This window comes from Poecilia reticulata, linkage group LG21, assembly GCF_000633615.1.
Source record: "Poecilia reticulata strain Guanapo linkage group LG21, Guppy_female_1.0+MT, whole genome shotgun sequence".
In the NCBI taxonomy this organism is placed as follows: domain Eukaryota; kingdom Metazoa; phylum Chordata; class Actinopteri; order Cyprinodontiformes; family Poeciliidae; genus Poecilia; species Poecilia reticulata.
In genome coordinates, this window is record NC_024351.1 from 18997463 (window position 1) to 19020168 (window position 22706).

A 22706-nucleotide genomic window follows, 5' to 3' on the forward strand; every position below is an offset into this window, starting at 1 on the left:
GGTGGCCCTCGAGGATCGACTTTAGACACCCCTGATCTATAGCTATAGATCGAACAGATAATGGGTTGCTAGCAGTATGTCATCTTTTTCTCTCACAGTTGACTCTTACTCAGTTTCTCTCTTTCGCCGCCCTTCAGGTCAGATGGCAGGTGACCACACCCGCCTGGAGTTCAGCAACGTGGAAACGGGCATCTTGACTGAGAAACGTTTCGTTTCATCATCGCCCTCCCCTTTTATTGGCCACCTTCMRGTRMYAMRAGTAAAACATTTTTCSATCAKTTTTTTTTTTTTTTTTTTTTTTTKTYCCTCGTTGTACTTGAACCCTTCTCATTTATTGAAAATTCGGACCAACCTCTCCCCAGAGCCTCAAGTTCAACGGCATGCAGTACATTGACATGTGCAAGAACGGCGACATCGACTTCTGCGAGCTCAACGCCCGCTTCGGCATGCGCTTCATCGTCGCCGATCCCGTCACTTTCAAGACCAAAGGCAGCTACCTGGGCTTGGCCACCCTGCAGGCGTACACCACCATGCACCTGTTCTTCCAGTTCAAAACCACCTCGCCCGACGGCTTCATCCTCTTCAACAGCGGAGATGGGAACGACTTTATCGCCGTGGAGCTGGTCAAAGGGTGAGTGGGATGGAAGTTTTGAGAAGCAACAGTACAGAAATGATAAACTGATTTCATAGTTGTTGGAGTCGGTTGAAATTTGACAGGGTTGGTCAGATCTTTGATCCTGAATTCCAAATGTTGAAACGTCTAGATATCAACCAGCTACAAAGAACTAGTTCTTATTTTTTACATTAGTTTTGCTAATAACCAAGCGTTAAAATGGGAGGTTATTAAAAATGTGCCAACATACAGAGAGTTGCAAAAATTGCCTTTCCAACTACGGACATCAATATTTTTAATTGGTTAATGTGATGGATTAAGGGCAAAAGATCATTGTTCTTTAACATCCTTTATTATTCTGATTCTAGGAGATTGGAGTTTGCCTTTACTGTGATGTTGAACAATTTGACATTATCTGGTGTCGCATCGTAAACCCGCATGTGCATGTGTGCGTGCTCAAGCGTGAAATTTCACATGCACAAATATCGCACCAACTTTCATACGAAATAAATGGAGAGGGAGCGATGCTGGAACAGCTGTTCATCCAGAATTGTCCTTTACTTCCATTCATCTTTTTGTCAACTGTGATACACTTCACTGTTACTAAGCATCTTTTTGCAGTGGGATGGTATGGTCTGGGTGATGTGCAGTGCTGAGTTTCCTCTGATATTGTTTTACATTTAGGCCACAAAGGGAACTTTTGGTCTCATCTGACCAGACCCTCTCCTTCCACATCTGCTGTTCCTCCTATAGGACTTGTGGTTAACTTTAAACAGGACTTTCTATCAAGAATGACTTTGCATTTTTCTGTAAAGGCCCACATTCTGGATCATTTACTACATAATCTGTGAATCTTTGTCACTTCTCTACCTCTCTGATTAATGAATAGCTCATCGGTTTAGGGGAATGGCCATTGTCTTTCTAGGTTTGCATTTATGCTCAATTCATTCTGAGATGAAGGATTGATAAAAGCCCTGGGATATCCAAAAGCTTGGATATTGTTTTATAATTGTTTTATAATCAAACTCTAATTTAAACTTCAACAAAACTCTCTTTCTCTGTCTGTTGTGCTCATTGGTCTTCATGATGCTGTTTGTTCTCTAATGTCCTCTGACAAACCTCTAAAGTCTTCAAAGATTGACTTCCTAAGGCAATTGGTTGCAAAGGATTTTCTTTAGACCAATCACATGAAATGGTAACCATGCATACTCCTTTTCAGATTTTTATCAGTAAAAATAAAGTTTCAAATGATGTTTTTCACTTTACAATCTTGAGCTACATCTTGTTGATCTATGACACAAATTGGGAATAAAATAAGTTGTTGTTTGTAACCTAAAAAAATTTCAAAAGGTTAAATACGCTCGCAAGGCACTGTCGATCTCGGAGGGTAATCCCTGATTTCTTTGTATTTTGCGTCCAGAGAGCCAGAACTCCTTGTACTCTTTCAAAGTGGCTTTGATCAGTAGTTGTGCAGACTTTCTGAAGTCCTTTCAAAGCTTGGCTGCTTTTCCACTCATTTTCAGCCCATCTGCTGCCACCTCTCTCCTGCCAGGTTCATCCACTATGTGTTCGACCTGGGGAACGGGCCCAGCCTGCTGAAGGGAAACAGCGACAACCCGCTGAACGACAACCAGTGGCACAACGTGGTCATCACACGCGACGCCTCCAACACACACACTCTCAAAGTCGACACCAAGTCGGTCACGCAGAATGTCAACGGGGCCAAAAACCTCGACCTTAAAGGTACAACATGGAGAAAACGTGTCTCCTATCTCTTTCCTTGGTGACCATCCAGAATGTGAAAAGTTAATCACATGGTTCCATTTCAGGTGACCTGTTTGTTGGAGGCTTGGGACCCAACATGTATCAGAACCTCCCTAAGCTGGTGGTTTCCCGGGAGGGCTTCCAGGGCTGCTTGGCATCTGTAGATCTCAACGGGCGCCTGCCAGACCTCATCAACGACGCCCTGTTCCGCAGCGGCCATGTAGAGCGTGGCTGTGAAGGTACAAAATGTGTCATTTGGTGGTTTTCTTTTTTTTGATAGCCGTCAACAACAGCCAAGCAAAATTTTTGCTGGGTATTTGACAACTCCCTAATCCTCTAGTTTTCCAGCACAGACTCAAGTTTTAGGTCATACATTTTAAATCGAGGTTAGGCAGTTGTAGTTTTGGAAGCTTAATGTTAGTCTGCTTTAACCATATAGACGTGTTTACAATAACTGTCCTGCTGAAACACCCAGTGATATCCAGGCTATAACCATCTGACAATCAGATGAAAGGAAAATTGGTCAGGATGTTCAGAAACAACCCAGAAACCGTCAAGGCTCAAGCTTAAAGGGGCAGGATTATGGAATCGCTTCATATCATGTTATAATGTAATTCCATAACCAAAAAGCTGCTTTGTTTCTTTTATGGATGTTTAAGGAATCATTTAATCTCCTGTGGCAACCATTCTGGGTTACGTGACAAAGAGCTCACTTTTTGACGAAGCTAGTCCCCATAGCTGCAGTCTAACTCCAGCTTCCACCTCAACAACTCCCCCACCCAGCTCCTTCAGACTAGCCAGTAGTAATTAGCAAACACCTGGTGAAACTGTGCACCGTCTAAACTGACTATAGGAGCTAGTTCTCAGTAAGATGCTGGTAAAACATTGTTAAAGGGTTAAGTTTACAGCAAGTTGGGACAAAAATGAAGCTTTTTGTTCATTATTATAGGGATGATTTATGATCAAATATCCAACCAGAATATTGTCAGGACTTGACTATAAAACGTGTTGTTTTCTTTATCTTCATAAGAAATGTTTAACCAAATATTAAGAATTCAGACTGTTTACATGTGGAGAATTTTAAACCTGAATTCAAAGTAAAATCCTTATCTTAAAATTCATGAAAGTTGTTGTATATTATGCAACCCAGAAAATGATTCGGATGCAATATGACGTTTATGTTCCCAGTAAATATCTGTAAAATTTCAACAACTGCATCTTCTACCAGAGTATTTGGTGGCTGTAGTTCCTTCTATTTTCTCTAGAGGGCAGTAGAAGATTTTCATAAGGTCAGAAGAGCTTGCAGTCAGAGATGCACACACATTTTCACATCTAACAGTGAAGCTCCTCTCCCATTCTGCAAGGTTTCCCATGTTGTCTGAGGGGGAGGCGTAAACAAGTGTTCTGACCACTAACAATTCCACTGCCTCACTAATCCTTTGTTCTTGTTTCCTGCTCTGCTCTGTTCTGTTTTGTTTTGTTTTTTTTTTCTTTCTGCGCCAACAAAGTTGGTTTCACCAAAGCCGACCTGCAAGGTAGAGGGTTCAACTCCGCCTCTCGAAGGCCAGCTCGCCTGAAAGGTTGCTGTGTGCAATGCATCGTGGGTGTCACCATGGCAATAACGTCTTCCAGGTGCTGCGGCGGGGGAACTCGCTCTCTGATGTGGAAAAATATAAATAAGCAGCGGATGGAAAAGAAATGGCAGGGAAAAAAAACAACAACTGATTGCTAAATTAAAGTTTTGCAGCGCCTTGAAAAATTATTCAAACCCCTGGAACTTTTACACACGTTATGTTGCAACCATCTTAATGTATTTTATTCCAATTTTTATGATAAAGCAAAATAAAGTAATAAATGTGCACAGTAGTAAAAAGATACACGCTTTTTAACTGTGGCCGGCAAATTTATAAAGCCTCATTTACTCTGATGACTCCAAATAAAATCCTGCGTAACAATTCGCTTTAGAAGTCGCCTTATTAAGCAGAACAAACAAACATCATAAAGACCAAGAGACACAGCAGACAGGTCAGGATAAAAGTTTAAACAAGGGTTAGCTTGTACTCATATTTCAGATTCAAATACCAAAAAAATACTTTTTGATTCCATATGTAAATTAAATGTTGTTGTGACTCATGTAATTAAAGAGATTTTGTAGATGGTGATGGCCCCACACACACAAATACAGTTCTTAAAGAAACATACCTTCTTTAGCATACCCGTGTGTAAAGTAGTGTGATTTGTGTCACTAAAGTGCAAACGATAACTGCATTTAATCACATTTTCAAATTGATTGAAAGTTGTTGATGTTCTAATTGAACAGCCAGTGGAGAAAATAGTGCAACTAACAATCCTGACAGTTTTGGGCATTTTAAACATCATTAATTGGAAATTATTGTGGCAATGTAAGAAATGTGTCAAGATACATTATGAGATATGACAAATGCCCAACACTAAGAGCCTTGTTCAATCTAAATGAAAGTATTTAGAGATCTCCATCAAAGTGGGAGAATTTGTTGACAAGTAATAATCAAGTGTTGCAAAGTTGTATCATTTATAGAAGAGTGACAAAAAGAGAGCTGATTCTGATTGAAAGCCGCAGGAAATCCCTTCAAGGTTTCCCACAAGCCTCTGCAGAGAGACAGAAAACATGAAAAAAATGGCCTGTGGTTCATTTAGGCTAAAATGAAACTTTTTGACCTAAATGCATAAAGCTGCTGCATCATGCTGTGATATGCACTTTTTAAGCTAGAAGAGGAAAGATGGACAGAGATGCATACAGGCCAAATCTGGAGTAAAACCTGCTGCAGACTGGCTAAGTTCATCTTCCTGCAAGACGACCACAAAAATCCAGCCACAGCCATGATGGGATGATTTAATTTGTGTGTTAGGATGACCTAGTCCAAGTCCATGACCATATTTAAAACTTGATTTTCTGGGGGGAGTGAATTTGCAAAGAAAAAGTGGCAAGAATATGACTCAACATATCCACAGCTGTTAGAGACGTAGGCCAAAAGAGTTTCCAGCTTTAATAGTAGTGAAAGGTTCCATAAGGAATGTAAAATATGTATTCATGATGTGACAAACATGCGAAAAAGCTCAAAGAGTGTGAATACTTTTGGCACTGCAGACGCACATTAATCCATCAGTTTGTGTCTGGTTTATTCTGCATGATCAGACAAAATGTGCACTTCTGTTAGAAAGCTGCTGAAATTGCAGAATCAACTTTGTAATTAAAGAGTAGAAATAAGTGGGTTTGACACAGTGGCACGCAGCCTAAAAGCCACGCTGTGACGCTGCAGAGGCTGCGGCTGCAGATCAGAACCGTCACTGTGCCGCTGCAGCATCAAGCCTCTGACTTTAAAAATCCGTTACATCTCCTGCTTGGATAGTTTTTTCTTTCTTTTTTTTTTTCCTTTTTCAAGAGAGCGAGTCTCCTCCTCCAACACTGGAACGCACACATTCCATTTGCCTTGATATGACCACTGTACATACATGTGCACAGCTCTCGGGACGCCTGGTTGACTACCATTACAGTACATTACACAGTAAATGCACTTTCAGCTGGCGAACTTGCTCTGTCCTTTTTTTTTTCCACTTAAAATGTTTTCTTCTTCTCTTCACGTCGTCTTGCACAAGACAACTGCTCTTAAACAAAGTTTACTTGCATTTGTCTGTTGTTTATTTATTTGTCTGTAGTTTGTTTTATTTACTTGAGCTTGTTTCCTACAGTATCTGGTTATTAAAGGGGATTACTGTCGAGGTTTCTTCTCCTTTGTCTGTGCAGACTCTTAATGCCGGATTGTTTATCTCGTTATCTATGCAGTGCACTTGTCCTTATCTGCATTCCCTCTCTCTATAGAAGTATTCAAAAGTGAGAGCTATGTGTGGTGTGAGGAATAGCAAACACACATCCAGTTTGACTTTGAATACCCTCCTCGACTCGTCTGGCTCTGGTGCATACTTTCAGATATGCGCCATGTGTTATTAAGTGCTTCATATTTGTTTCTTTTCTCCTCATGACTTCTGTCTGTCTAGTGAATCTAGTGTTCATCTTGTACTCCAACACTGACGCTTAGAAATGTAACCAACGCCTTGTTTTTGGCGCGGGTTTCTTTTATATGGTTATTGTTAACTGGGTTTTTTTTTTTACCTGCTCGAGTCTTGTCTTGCTTGTTCGCAGAGGGAATGCAGCGTTTAGAAGTTTTACTCCGATAAAACTTTCCTGAACCATGTCGGAATGTTGAAAACGTCGCATGCGAGGGTCTGTGGCTCACTTGCTGTTTTTAAAAGAAAAAGAGAATGAAACCGGAGGACATCGACAGTGTCATCACATCAGCTGGCTGACCTGTCTGCAGCAGCAACTCTTCAGTGTAACCCTTTTTGCTCGCTCTCAGTCAGGATTCACCATAATTACATCGCAGTGTATGCTTCGGCTCGTTCTGCTTAAAGAGCATGCTAACCTGGCGCCTTTACATTGAGGTGCCAGCACGGCTGCAGCTTCGCCTGGCATGAGGCGCGATTCCTGAGACAGCCTTTAACCCATCTGTACTCGGGTCAGGCTTCCTGTGGCGGCACTGTCTGCTCCTCCTGAGTAGTGTAAATCTGTCTCTGTAGAGTGCATATCTTCTGCATGGGTCCTTCTCTCTTTAGGCTCAATAGCTGCCTTCACCATTGCTGACTGCACACCGGTGGTATCTGTTTTTTTTTCTCTCTCTCTTTGTCTCTCTCCTCTCTAGGCCCGAGCACCACCTGCCAGGATGACTCGTGCGCCAACATGGGTGTGTGCATCCAGCAGTGGGAGAACTTCACCTGCGACTGCTCCATGACGTCGTACACAGGCACCCACTGCAACGACCGTGAGTACTGTTCGCTCTCCCGGTTCAGCTTTTAGTTTCTTTTGCAGAGAATACCTTTGGCAAGATGACTAATGATTCACTTATATATATGTTGGAGCACTAAAGCACACTAGTTTAGAAAAATCTCACAAAAACGTTTGTGAGATCTCTTCAGGAAGTTGTGGTTAGAGCAAATTCAGCCATCATTTGCAAATTCTGCACGGACTTGCGATTTTTGCTAATCCTCTAAGCTTTTCCATAAATCTGACCAATCACTTTCATTTTTTCTGTTTCTTTCTTTTCTGACCAATCACTGCAACTCAGCTGAGTTTTGGCCAATCCTCTTACTCCCTTTTTAATTTAACCTCCCGTTTCATTTCTGTTGAAAGCCAGATATGTATATGTGGTTACTATTTGGAGATGTGCTGTAGGATAAGCCCTCACCCGTTCTGTTCCCTGCTCTTTTTTCTTCCATTAAAACTGTCTAACCGGTTGTTTTAGATGCACTATTGTGATTTTCTGAGTTGTCTTTAAACACACTTTAAACATGCATACTGTGTTGCACCAAAGGGGAGACCTGCTGCTGAGCCCAACTGAACTGGCCGGAGTCATGTTCAGCAACTAGCCAGAGCCAAAAGGCAAAAGAAACTATACTGAGTTTTCTTCCAAACAAGCCGTGCAAGTTGAGTGCAGCAATTTAAACTTTTATGTAAAACCACTTTATGGCAACAATAAAGCTTTAAAAATATTGCAGCTTTGACCGCAAAGTTGCAATTTGCGGTCAAATTTGGCAGCAAAATATTATTCGACGATTCTCTGTCAGTAGCACAAGACTGCCATTACTGGAAAGTTCAAGGGAGAGTTTCACATCTCTAGAATCATTTAGACAGCTAAGTTATCCAAACATATACAAACGGTCACTGGTTGAGGTTAACTGTATCTGCAGCTGGATGCAGGTTTTTCTGGCGCGTGTGGGCTGAGATGGGTAGATTAGACAGGAAGAGGGCAGAGATAAAATGAGGGAAGACATGCAGCAAAGGACCCTTGATAGGGACTCAAACCCCAAACGACAACTTCTCGGAGTTGCTCTACTTCTACACAATGTGCTTCCCCAGATGGTAGGAACTCCTGCAGGATCCTACAAAACTTTTGAGAGAACAAGCAAATGTACATTTGACTCCCCCCCTCCAATATTCCTTGTGGGGCTCAGTACTCCTCAGCGGTAAGAGCCACATTTTCATCTCCATAACCCGCTCCAAGGCTGGCTCACTTACGCTTATTGGTCTCATTTGCGATATTTTTTTATATTTAAAAGAAAATGTCTCGTATTTCTGTTTCCTGAGGTGTCAAGCCTCTAAGCTTCACGTTTCAGAGTGACATTCTGTGTTTGATGATGCTCAGCCATCTTCTACTAAATGTCTATCACAGGAGATGTAAAAGTGTGACTGCGTGTGTGCGTGCGTGTGTGTGAGCTGGGATCTCTTATCCCCATGACGACTAGGGACTCCCCCTCGGTAATCACGCTTGGCGGTCTTTCATTTAGCGTTTAATAGAGGGGGCACGGTGCTGCCGGGCCCCGACTAATGAGGTGGTAGAAGCTGTTAGCAGAGCTGCTGTCTGCGAGCGCCGGCGTCCGCTAATCATCCAGACCTTTCTTGTGTCAGAGCCGGCTGCTGGGTGCGACTTTATATCGCTTAAATAATTTTTTTCTCTTTCTCTCTCTCCCCCTCTTTCTATTTATCGTCACTTTACCCTCTTTATCCATTGTTGTTTTTATTGGACTTTCACACAGGCAGAGTGAGTGACTGTAGCTCTAGCATGGTGTTTGGAGCAGAATGTTAATTACTGGTGAAGCCTCCATTAATCCACATACCAGTGCAGAGAGTGATGGCATAGAAAGCAGTTTCATTGATTTCAGATCTACTTGAACAGACAACTCTTCTTGACATGCAGAAGTTGAGACCTGTTTATTTTCCCTCTTTATGACATTGCAGCTATACATCTTACTTTCCGCTTTTTTGTTCATAGAAATGGATAGTATGGAAAGGGTTCGCATTTAACATAAACCTCATGTATGCCGGAGCTGAGCTACCCTGGATTCAACCAAACTTCCTTAGCCAACTCTTCTATGTACTTGCAATATTTTTCTTTCACCACCAGATGGCAGTAAAAGGACAAGCAATACCACACACTGTGGGTCCGTGCTGGGAGAAAATGAGATGCAATTCCCGAAGCATGAAATCAGCTTCCCAGTTCTTCTCATGTTTTTGCCTCTTGTTGCTCCCTCATTGTTTTACACTCCTCTTCTCATCCCCTCATTCCCTCTATATAAACCAACTGCCTTTTCAACAACTACACTTGATGATCACTTAAAAAAAATAGCAATTTCCTGAGTGATGCAAACTTTAATGTCGGCCTTTTTGCCAACAGTTTTACTGCTCGGTTGAAGTGGCTTGATTAAATAAAAGGGGGAAAAAATAGGTGTGTGTGCTCAGTGCGACTGTGTGACTTCTTTCGTTCGGCGAGGACAGTGCTGAGGGAGAGTTTCTAATTAACAATGTGGAAATGGAGCTTCTGCCTCTGTATCTCTCTGCCTTTCTCCCTCTGATGGCTGGCAGCAAATATCAGTAATTGTCTCCCTTTCTGACTCCGACATTGTCTACAATGAAAGGAACCTAGTTAAAGGGAAAGTGAACTCTTCTGCCAGTTACGCAGCTCCAAGTTAGATCGGTTTGAGCGGTTGAGCCTTTGTGGCTTGCAGGGAATGTAAAAAACACCTCGGCAGGGGAAAGTCATATATTCACCCCCGGTTTGTTCTCGCACACCTTGCTGAAACTCAGAGAGTATTCGCTGGGATCTCTGCAGCAAACGGGGTGCCATTTTTTGGCGTTGCTGCGATAAAACAAGGGGGAGGGTACATGCCGTTTCTATCCCATTTTGGCTCTGGCACAGTGTCGTGCTCGTTTCTGCATCCTTTTCCCCTCCTCTTCTTTATGACGGGTTTCATTAATGCCACCGAGTTTTCGTTTTTAACTGCGAGGCCATCAAAGCTTTGGGCCACTTGGACGCTCCGAAGCTCCAACAATTACCCAGCTTACGTAACAGAATTATCTCCGCAAAGGTCACTGAGTCATGTGTGTGGTAAACAGAATAAAGACGCGGGGGTAGGGCGGGGAAGGGGCAGGCGGCGGGAGACAGAATCCTACTCTCTCTTGGTTTGATGCTGACATCAGTAATTGCACAGATAGATTTTTTGGAAGTGAATGAATTTCTCTGTCAGCACGATTCCAGCAGCATCCCTCTGCTCCTGCTTAACCCAACGGCCGTGATTTATTTTCCAAGGCGTGCTCAGAGGGCTGTAACCATATCTGGCTAACTGCTTACATAAATGACAACACAGCAGTGGCAGCATTGCTCCTTTCACTGTTGGGGAGCAAGGAAATATCCACAGTGTACTCATCTCTTGTTATGCAGCAGGAAATAGAAGAAAGAACTAGAAAAGGGAGAAACAGAAATGGTCAGACTGTGTTGTTCAGAGCAGACAATCCAAGATAATTCCACTGACATCCAAGCCCCCCCTTTTTTTTATACCGAAAAAAAGGGGGAGTTTCATAAATACCCCCCTTTGAACCAGGAGGATACACATACGCACGGGCAGCAGCAGCAGTCAGCTTGGCATGACGTCAGGGTTGAGTGAGGGTTTCTGAGGATAAACAAACCGTATACGCACCCATCCAAACACATACACACTCCCTTTGTGGATATGGAGAGGAGAGCTTATGAATATTGAAGGAATTTTCATTGAAGCCGTGAATAATTTACCCGGCTGTCTCTGTAAAAAGGGATTAAGTAGCTGGAGCTGGCCTGGAACTGGCCGGCCAGGTGTTGAGCCGAGGCTAGCTTGGCTGCAGAGCAACCCTGGACATCTATGAATCTGGCTCCGTGTCAGCTGGACACAGATGTTGGCGGGGGTTTTTTTTAGATTATATTTTTACCAAAATAAAAAAAATAAATAAAAAACTGCCTGTATAAGCAGCAGATGCAATTACAAGGTCAAGGTTTTGAGAGGAAAATAAACAATGATTGTCTTCAGTTTTTTGGAGAATCTTAAAGGGGCTGTGTTATGTAAAACAGACTTTTTTAACTTTATATTGTGTTGTAATGTAATTCCCTCATTAAAAACATACCTGGGGTGTTGCCCTGCTTCTTTCATGCATGTTTGAGAAATCATTTTATTTTCCATGGCAACCACTCAGTTGCGTAAAATGCCTATTTGGACCCAGCTCCACCTTAAAGGATGAAGCTCCTCCTCTGAGTTGGACGTTTCCAATCTAACAAGCTTCTGCGTTACAAAGTAAACCCTCCTTCGACCTCCTCTACTGAGCTCCTTTAGACTAGCCAACAGCAATTGGCAAACATCTGGTGGAACTGAATATTTGCTAAGGTAATTATATAAAGGGTTAATAGAGGAGCCGTGTTGTCATGACTTCCTGAAGGCGGAGTGTCAGAAAGAGCAGAAGTTTATTAAAAGATCAGAGGCCCAATTTGAGTTACAAAGTTACATTGTCAAATTTCTTTTAAGTTGTATTTGATATATGTAACATTTCTATAACATATGAAGGAAACATAGTTTCTTAATTGCACTATAAAATGGCTCTACATGCCTCGAAAATACATAACAATGCCCCTTAAGTAGCCTTTTAGCAAAATAACTTATAAGTAGAGCACATCCCTATAGATACCACAGGTAGATCAAAAATGTGCCAAAAGTTGTTCCATAGAGGATAATGTATCAAAGGGCATAGCTTATCTCAGAAGCACATTTTGAAACAGTCATTCTCTCTTTGGTACAATACTTCTTAGGATGTATTGAGCAGTGCGCATTATGTGCACCGTCTCCCCATCACTACCCATCAAACCTCCACTTAAAACCACATGATACTCTCAATTATTGTTACCATACAGCTCTTCCCCCGCCGGCTTTATAGCTGAAGGCAATTTGACTTTTGTTTGCCTCTAAGCAGAATGTGAGTCTCTAGGTGGTGGAGACTCTCTGGAAAGGACAACGACGTCGGACGCAGCAGGATGCCCACGAATAAAATCTGAGATCTGTGGTCACGAAACGACAGATGGCAAAATAATGTTTGAGGATGAGCTTTCGAAGTTTATTGTCTCTGAAATGAGAACTCTGGCCAATGATGAAATTGTTTTGCTGGTGTCAAACAGCAAGGCATGTGGGTCAGACGACCTATAAGTATTTAAAATATGCGAGCAAGAAAACTGTGCCCTTTGCTTGCCACATTATTGTCGTTCTAGTACCAACTGTGGAATATAAATATGGTCAAATTAACAGTGAGGATGACTATAGGCCAATAACTTTGGCCAACACTTCTCTAAAGCACTTGAGAAGGGCTATTTTTGAACAAATTGGAAAAGTTCTTGCTGACCTCTGACAACCAGTTTGGTTTGAGGTGTAAACATGAAATATTTTTGCTTTGAAAGAAATTTTAGATCTTCACAACAGACACAAGACACATGTTTTATTGATGCCTCAAAGGCCTTTGATTATGTAAACCATGACAAGTTATTTCACAAAGTTGTATAGGAGGGGATGTCCACAAATGTTTGGTTAGGTTTCTTTTTTCTAGGTATACTAATAATCAGTCAATGCATGTAAAATGGCAAAACTCCCAACATCTATTGAGATTGATTTCTTTAAGGCGGATGCTGGTGAGGGTACCTCGAGGGAATAGTGAGTCAAATGTTTGTAGACGCAGGTGTGTCTTGATTACAGCTTTAGCCATTCAAGGTCATAGAAAAGGATGGAAGTAGAAGGTCAGAGTGATTTTGTCCACACTGCCTTCCTGGGATTTTCCTTTACGGACCACTGCTTATTTTAGCTGTGAACAATAACAAATGTTACAGAATAGAACAAAACCGTGGAGCGCATCAACTCAGACAATAAAAACAATAAAAACAAAGTGCAGTCAAATGAAATAAGATCTAGTTGGTTCTACATACTTGGTCCATTTGGTCCAGATTCTATGAAATGTTCTTTTTTCATCCTTTTCCATAGCATGTGATAAACTTCAATCCATTCATCCAGAGCGGGTGGTTCTGCTTTTTACCACTTCCTTGTGACTGAATTTTTGTCCTTGTTGGTCCATGTTTTAAACATGAAATTGCCCAAATGCAAAGTTTCACATTTAGATGACATTTACATAAAATATTTTTTTCAATATGTTCTGTTCCCACAAACATACAAAATGTTCGCATGGCAATCCTGTATTTTTTGGGATTGCCATATTTTCTGGCAATTCCAAAAATGATTGAAGTGATTGGCTCCTTTCAACCCACAAAGTCTCCAACAATCGACCCTGTTACCTCGACGTCGTTTCTGAATTGGTGCAACAGACAAAAACAATCCTGCAATATTTTTCCTCCATGTGTTTGACCCATTCGAGATCCATTTCTTCTTTACGTATTCTGTGTTCTCTTGTTTAAATAACTACATGGCATTAAGTAAATTTGAGATCATTTTCCTGCCTGATCTGGACTTGGTGAATGATAGAAACACCTTTTTCAACCTAGATTGGCCTTTAAGACTTCTATTAAAATAACCTGTTACTTGCAGGTAACTAAAAATAAATAATCTTTTTGAGTCCATCATCATTCTGTAAGATATCAAAACCCTAAAATATCCCCTTTTAGGATGAATGGATATTTTTCTACTTGGACTCAATGGCTTTTGAGCCTCTGTAGAAAAGCTTTTTATCTTTTGTTATTTATCATATTCATGACTCCATTCCTGGGACTCTGTCCCCATCCTTTAGTAACCTTCAGTTCCTATTCATTTATCTCTGTATCGTTTCTATTTTGCCTATTTATTATTAATGAACCCAGTGCTCTAACTGTTCAACAAATTTCAGATAAACACACCATACCCAGTGCAGGGGTGCGCAGTGGATCTGGAATTTTAGCATGATTGCTCCGTAATCACTCCGGATCATTTTGCCGCCTGATGTGGCATCCACCCACTGGAGCTACATACAAATGCAGGTACTTCTTTTTCTGCCTTCATCTTTCATCTTCTTGTTTCTGTGATGTCTCGAATATTTTATCTGTGCTAAAAGACAAAAAAAAAAAAAACGAGACCTGCATTCCCAGTTTGTTTGGGGCGAGGGCGCGGAGGTGTGCCGGCGAGGTTAATGATGCTTGTCCAGCACTGCGCCGTGTCCCGGTGATGAGATGGGGCGTTGCTTGTGTCAATCGATGTGTCACCATGGCGCTCAAAGCCTCGGTCTAATTGGATATACGCAGCACTGTGGTGTGAAGTTCCCCAGAGTCAGAATAAAGGGAATCTAAAAAGAAAAAAAAAAGGGTTAAGAAGATGGAGGAGATGTAGCGGTTTGTCTTTGGATCATTTATATTTATTATGGAACACATATTTCTAAGCCACTAGACTACCTGCAGGACCAACATTAAATCAAACGGATCTAAATCTGATGTGAAAGTTGCTGCTCGAAACGATAACTGCGCAGTGTTTTCTTCACCTTCTCCTTGCTGACTTCTCTTTCTCTTTTCTCATAAGCCTGAACTGATTATAGTTTGTGACAGAAGTTCCTCGTGAACCATGAAAAGCTTCCCGAGCTTCCTCTCCGTTTACCTCACATTTATGCATTCTTTGCACAGCTCACAGTGACCTTCGCTGTTTTTCTGTTTTTCTGTTGCTGTATCAGCAGTACACAGTGAAACCAAACGCGCTCGACTGTGATTGTGAGACACGGAGTGCGACTGGTTCAAAGCAAGATCGACTCGCACAGGAGCACATCATGCAGCCTTCTACAGTAATGTATATGATGGCTATCGGGTGGCCACAGAACAGGAGAGGTTTGCTAACATGCCATAACAACCTCAGATTAAGCATTTCAAATATGGCCTAGCTGAGCATCTAGCACAGTGTAACTTTTTTTTGGTCCATGGTTTTATGATCCTGGCTCTATAGATTTTAAAACTAAGTGGGCTAATATTACAAATTTAGTGCCACTCATACATCATTGATGCCAGTGTCACATTAATGCTCCTTATCGATTTTTGTGGGACCACGACCACCCACAGGTAGCTAAAATCTGATACTAACACAACACATACTTTAAGGTGCATTAATATGCCCAATATTAAAAGTCACTGTAGCATTATCACAGAAGCTAATATCTGTGGTTTTCCTTATCGCCAGTCTTGTGGCTACAACCAGTCAGTGCCAAATGAAATAAAGGTGTTGCTCAATTGGCTGGTTTGGAAACGCCAGCCAATAGCATCATTCCTAGGTACTTCAGCTTCAAATATTTTACATTTGCTCTACGAAAAACTTTGTGGATAAGCAGAGTTTTTCATAGTATGTGTAAAGTTGCACTCCATAGGAAAATCCTGGCCCTCTTTGACTTTTATGAGCTGTTCACAAAGTTTTATTCCTAATGCCAAAAAAACAACACAATTTTGCAGCTGCGGTGTTTCCAGTAAATAAGAAACTTACTGAAAATCACACATGAATAAGTTTAACACGATAAGTCATTCAAAAACAATCCTCCAACCACTTCCTGTCATCTTCTTCTTCATGCTTTGCGCCAGCTGCAACATCCTGTTGTTGATCACGTGACTTGTGCGATGTGGTTTTGTGAAATAAATTGCCGTGTTTCCATCCGAACTGTGCAATTACCTGATCGATGGAAACGCAGCTACTGTTTATTCCCTAAATTAAAACTGCCTCAATTCATTTTTCAGAATGTTCTCTTTCAATCACTTAAAAGAAAAACACACACACACACAACTTAACACCTCGCACTGTAGACATTCCCAGCCAAGAAAATATGTGGAAGCCTTCCCAGTGTGATAAATAAAATCATACCTTCGACCGCTGTCTCTGCGTACACAGTCCTGCTCCGACACTCTGCAGGCTGCCTCCACGGGCCGATGAGAGAGAGACGTAGAGCGGGAGGGGAGGAGAGGGGATGATTGAGCTGCACACATTACAGACAGTTACGATGAGGGGCATCCATCTGTTTTGGTGCCAGGCGGGTAACCTTGAGGCTGTCGGAGCGTTCCCAGCACCCACGCCGGCCCCTCTCGAAGGCTCGGCGCCTGGCCACAGACACATCCATCAACGCGTGTTCTCAGACACATTTCAGGAGCCCCAGCAACACATACAAATCACCCAATCAATACCTGCGACACCTCGCCTGAACTTCAGGGTTTTTGTTGTGAAACAGTAGCACGCTGGTTTCTGGCACACGAGTTTTATGTATTTGTTGTTGTTTTTGTTTTGTTTTTATCAGTGAGATCATTGGCACACACATTTCTCATAGTTTCATTTTTTTTTTTATGGCGGGGGAGGCTAAAGTGGACAAAAATAACATTTTAATAACAAGGAATACAACTATTCAAGTTGCTTCTGCAGTGGCTTTTATGATATTCTTCTAATCACCAACACCTTTCAGCCTTGTTTTAATGGCTGCTCGTCCTCATTTGTTAGGATTTTTCTTTAATTTCTCTTCTTTCTCTCACATATTCATTTTCCGTTTTGGCCTTGAGCCGTTATTTTGCGCACGTCCTCTCGTCTACAAATAGCTGCTTGTGATGAAATGTTATGAATGTTTTCATTGTGTTTATTGTGTGCAAACTCATGGCTGTCAGTGTTTTTCTGTTTAAATGCAAAATGTATTTCTACAAACTGAAGTTACTGTAGTAAGAGTGAAGGAGGCAGCATAAATATGATCATTTATAGAAGTATTTGTATTATGTAATATTTATTCTATATTGTAGCATATTTGTCGTGTTGTTGAATGATGTCATTGAATGATGTCAGAGATTATTCAGCCTTCAGTCTACACACAATGTATCCAGCACTGACTTTGTCCAAGCATTAACAATGCTGGGAACATCAAGATTTGTCATTTGAAGTTCAGAAGGTGGTAAATTTCAGCTCCAGGTTCTTATTGTGAGAGTTTTGCAATAAGTTCTGTTTTAGTTCATCTGCTGTATTCATACTTCTAACAAAGTGGAAACTCGTCCAGCTGCTTCAGGCAATAAGCTTTTTTACTTTTGATTGTACTGCTGAGTGTAAGCAGACCTTCGGCTACGATACTGACCAAGACACAATCCAAACGCTTTTTACAGATTGTTAACAATGGGCTAAAACTTGATTGGTTTTTCTTTTATCTGCTGGTTTGCTAGTGGCAGATGGCTACTTGTGATATTTCCTTCTGTGTCTAGTAAAGAATATAGAATCCTAAATGCCTTTCTTATTCAATTAAAAGACAGAAGTACAGCAAAACGCTTCATATTTCAGGTGTCTGAAATAGCTGTTGGAGGCGAAGCTGGAAGTTTTTATTATAGATTATTTTAACTAAAATTTCCATCTTAAATTGGTGATTCCAACCACTGGAAATCCTTTCAGGATCATAAAATTTTATCTCGCTTTAAAATACGTTCTTTGAAAGTTTGAAACTCTGAACAATATTTTTTTGTTAAGGCTCCTATAGTGAATGCAGTAGTTTTTGTTTCAGGTCAACTCTTCCAGTGACACTTCTAATCAAGTAGATGCTCATGGAAGTGCTTCAACTGTAAAATTTTCTATTTTTGTAGCTATTCTAGAAACTTTAAGGAGATCCCTGGCTAGTATGCTGACAGTCTGAGAAATCTATGGACTTGGCAACAACGTAATACAACAAAAAAAAATCTAAAAGAAATCTAGGGAAAGTTACATTGGAGGCTTTTCTTTTTGCAAATACCGAGGACAAAACCCTATTGGATAAGCCATCCATATGCAGTTTTATAATAAAATAACTCATAAAATGTTGTTTTCCGTCCCTCTGTGGGTAAATCCAAGTGTACCAGCAGCAAAGTAATGGGCAAGTCCAAGCATGTAGATTTACACAAAAATAAAAAATAAAATACTTGAAAAATCTCAGTTTGCACTGTTCAAATAAAAGCTGCCTTTTTTCATCATTTGTAGTTTTAGCTATCATCTTAAAATGTTGTTTCAGCTAGTTAAGCAACCATGATAAAATGAAGGAGGCTTTCTGGAACATGAAATCCTCTCACATCATTGAAGTTTTGGTGTTTGTGATGTGCAAACCGTTGTGAGTAGTACCTGGGCTGGAGTTCACAGTATCCAGCTGCATCATGACTAGTACATTATTTCTCCATGGTGTGGTCATCTTATTTCAGCTTCTACATATGTAAGGATCCTAACTCTCTGTGAAATTGTTGGATTAGATAGCCGATCAGCTCAGTTCAAGCATCCTGCATGCCGAAGTGAGTAAGACTTTTCCATAATGTTCCATAAGACCATAAATTGTTAACTGTTAGATCACAGCTAGTAATGTGTGAGTGCTTAGTCATTAAATGTTATTGAAACGAAAGCTAGAAAGTAGTTTGATGGGGGGGAAGGGGGGGGGGGTGTAACCTTAGGTTTATGCTTGTCGCCTTGCATTGTCTTCAGGACATATTTGTTAACCTGCTGTGATCAATAGACATCTTCTCATTGGTTCGCTTCACCATTACTCCTAGCTATGCACTTTGTACAGTGCGGCGGACAGTTTTTGAAATGCCACACAAATAAAAGCAATTTGTCATTGGTGGACAGCATTCCCGCCCGGCTCTCAATTGCGCTCCCAAGTACATACAATAACTCTCCAAGTGTTTACAGCAGCAGTTTCGATGTGTGTGCATGTGTGTGCATGTGCGGGGGTGTGTGTGTGTGTGTGTGTGCTTCACAGAGTGAGGTGACTTGGTCTCATTTCATTGCATCATTGTTCTTGCACTCCTATTTACTACTTGCTTTTTCTATTTCGTCCCTCGGCTGTGAAGCTGATAGGCAGTCATCAGCAGCAGGGCGCTAAACTGCTCCAAACGCGCCTGAAAGAATATAGTTCTCCGCTGTACTGCACTTAAAGAGCAGTGCTACATCAGGAACAAGGAGCTCCGTGTGCACTGGCCTGTTTGTGTTCACCTCATGTGAGAACTGCCTTTCCGACTGGACTTACACGAGCTGGAAGCTCAGAAAAACACCTGATAAAAACCGCATAGCGTCTGATGCCTTCTGTCAGGCAACATTTAGCTCACGCCTCGCACACAGGCTTCGGTTCTCCCCGGGCCCTTTCAGCTCATTCCTGGTCAGTGCTTGCAGTTCGAAGGTGTGGGTTTCCCAACAGAGCAGTCATGTCATTCACTAAATTCAATTGTCACAGTGAGGCTTGTTACATTTTGGAAGGATGTGGGAGGAAGCGGTTTGGCCCTTCGAGCAATAAAAAAAGATGAAATTGCAGCGGGTTGATGGCTTGCAGCCATTAATTTTAGTCATTAAAGGCTCTCAGTTGAAGAACCCTGTGGTGTATCTGAGGAGCACAGCGAGAAGCAGGCAGAAAGGTTCATTCTCCGTTGGACAAAAGTGATGGTTTTCATCAGGTGGAGGCATTTTTACAAGCAATTACCTCTTGACATTTATTTCCAGCAGGAGCCGACTGTCCTCTCTGGCTTTTTATGCCGACATGGATTGGAGTTTAAGTTTGACGCCACCTTCTCTCATTAGTTGTCCTATTTTCTTTGGTTTGTCGAAATCTTTTTGACAACTTTGGTGAACATCCCACGTCTTATTGACTCAGATGGGTGTGGTTTGAGTTGCTCTTTTTTCAAAATTGCATACTGATAAAACACAATGTGTCGCCCATGCTGCGTCCTCTTCCTATTTGCTCTCAGTGGTTCAAAGGAGGTAGTCAGGGATGTGTATTTGGACCCCTTGCTGCTTATTTCCTACAGAAATGATTTTTGTGATAATTATCTGCTAAATTTAATTTATTTTTGTCAAAAGATGGAATTATTTATTGTTTAGCTCAATCAGTGTTTCAAGGCCTTTATTTAATTCAGTTATATTCAGAAATATATAGTTATATAGTTTAACAAACTAAACTTGCGATACTGAAATTTCAAAAGGTTGTCAAAGGTTTCAAAAATCAAAACTGTTTAAGGGGCTAAAACTTAAATGTTAAAATCAGATTATAGGCACATTTATTGATCAGAATTTATCATTTAGAAACTTTAACCTCAATACTACTAGACATTTTTGCTTTCAATTCAGCTAAAGAAAAGTTTGGTTAACACCACAAAAGCAACTCAACTTTTGGAAACAGAATGGCCTCCTATGAACAAAAAGAATTGAATTCAGAATGGAGAGTGTTGTTTTTGTTTTTAGGTTTAAAACATTTTCTGCAATGGGACATTCAATTTTTATAGGAAATTACATCAGGAAACATGCACTGCAGTATGCAACATTTGACAAAAAATAACTTTATAAAGATTCAGATTCTAACATTTTTAGCCTCCAAATTTGTCTTGAGGAACCAATATATATCTAAAAAAAAAAAAAAAACTAATGAAAAATGTGAGCTCTAGATTGAAACCTCCTCACATATCCACTGGATTTATCGGCTGTCATTTTTAAGGTACACTAACTTTTGCAGCAGTAATTTAAAATGTATGGATTTATTCAGAGCTTAGCTGTGAAATCCCTCTGCATTGCTCTGAAATTCTGCCCAGCAATTACAGAAAGTGCCAATTTATTCCTTTGAGGTGCATGCTACACATCTCACATTTTGTCAGCTAGAAGTAAATCTATTCAGTCCTTTTGTTGTACTGATTCAATCTTGAGCTAATAAAAAAAATTGTCAAAATGGACGAATAGATGAAACAGTAGACCTGTGATCCAAGATGGTGTTACATTAAGTCCAATGTAAATTTCCACATATATATATAGCCTATATATATATATATATATATATATATAAAGAGTCCTTCATGTTAATAACAGCTGTTATGTCATGTTTATGACATATCAGTCTTATGACATATCACCTTCAAATAGAGTGTTGCCCATCTGAGTGCAATTGTAACAGGGATTTATTTCAACACTGTACACTGCCTTCTGTACAAAAAACCCTAATTCCCCACAAACTGATGAAAAGGCTGATACTATTGAATAATTTTGAGCGATGCTGAAATCGACTGAAGGTACAGAAACATCACACACTCTCGAGCCGACCGTGACTCATGTCCTGATTGTCACCTAGTACAGTGTTTAAAGCTGAGAAAGACCACATGCTCAGTACTTAATGTTCACCTCCTGCTAATTATCAACCTTTCACTCTCTCTCTACCCATGCTGTCTCTTTCAACCACTTTACTTCCCACTCCTTTTTTTTTTTTCTCCCCCCGCCGTTCCGTTTTCTTGGTCTCCTTTCCTAAATGTCTACAATTATTGTGTCAGCAGCTTCCTAGTTCATCGTTTCGCCGCCCCACGCCGCCCCGTTCCCCCTCCGCAGATGGCTGCTGCAGACTTTCACAGCCTGAATGTAATAACTCGTTTTTCGGAATTCGCTGTCACAACGTACAGACTTTCCCACCTGCCTTCATTGTTGCCATCCAGGCCGAGGCGCCGATGCCTGATGGCTCCCGTTCAAAGCCGAATGTGTTCCGAAGCACATGTGAGGTCGTCCTTAATAGGAGTTTTCTGAAATCACTGCTTGCTGACTTAGTTTGCTTGATTTCATTGTCCTTATATAATCCAGAAACCGCAGCAGACATGGGGCTTTTAAAACGTGCGTCTTAGTAAATCTAGTATGCTTGTAATGTACTCATCAGTACAAAAGGCAATTCCTTTATTTATTTTTTATTCTTCTATTTCCACCAAAGTGGTTCTTCTTGGATTTATTTAAGGAAATGCCACATAAAAAAAAATCCTGTCATCTAAAGGTCATCATTTATATTCATTGTACAATAGCCCACATGAATATGTAATTCTGATTTGCTCAAGGGCCGTTGATTAATTTCACATAACAGCACTTCTACATACAGAGTCCTTGTCCTGTTTTGTCTAATCCTTCCGGGATGTTTTCAGGAACAATTTTTGTCAAGCAGGAGGGCATAAATTTGACATTACCAGATGTGAATGTTTCAATAGATCAAGGAATTATCTGTGTTTGTTTCTTTTGGAGAAAAGGACATGTCGGATATCTTCTCTACCGTTTTAATTTTTTCGCCATACTTTACTTCAAACAGTCAGAATTTTGTGTTATCTTCTGAGGCAGCCTCGATTAGTAGTTTTGCAGCGTCTATGTTGATTTATTTTAAACCTTCCCCTTTGGCTGCTTTTTAATTAATTTCTTCTCCCGTCCTTGTACCTGACCATGACAGGATTTTGTGCAAAGTGTTGCCCCCAAAAGTTTCTGGACGAGTGATGAAAATTGGCCAGATTTTTAGATTTAAGAATAAGGTTTTTTTGTTGCTGAAACAGTTTCAGATTCGAGCAAGGAAGCGGGAATACATAGTCTGTTTTGATTAATTTCCCATTGCAAAGTGCCAAAAGATGTAATTGCCTAGAAAAGTTGTCTGTGTAGACAAGATATAGCTTCCTTCAAGTTTAGGCATTTTGATGCACAAATA

General features: G+C 40.8%; 1 protein-coding gene across 9 annotated transcripts in view; it reads left to right on the forward strand.

Annotated features, from left to right (window-relative positions):
- nrxn3b (neurexin 3b) overlaps positions 1–22706 on the forward strand; it is a 395380-nt gene that overhangs the window by 160523 nt on the left and 212151 nt on the right. For 6 of the 9 annotated variants that reach the window (XM_017302191.1, XM_017302190.1, XM_017302188.1 and 3 more), the window contains 6 exons: positions 138–247; positions 360–631; positions 2166–2356; positions 2443–2616; positions 3886–3912; positions 7114–7233. In XM_017302191.1, the coding sequence (XP_017157680.1) occupies positions 138–247; positions 360–631; positions 2166–2356; positions 2443–2616; positions 3886–3912; positions 7114–7233 (894 nt within the window). The remainder of the gene's footprint in view (positions 1–137; positions 248–359; positions 632–2165; positions 2357–2442; positions 2617–3885; positions 3913–7113; positions 7234–22706) is intronic. The other 3 variants (XM_017302192.1, XM_017302189.1, XM_017302186.1) reach the window with 1 other exon arrangement.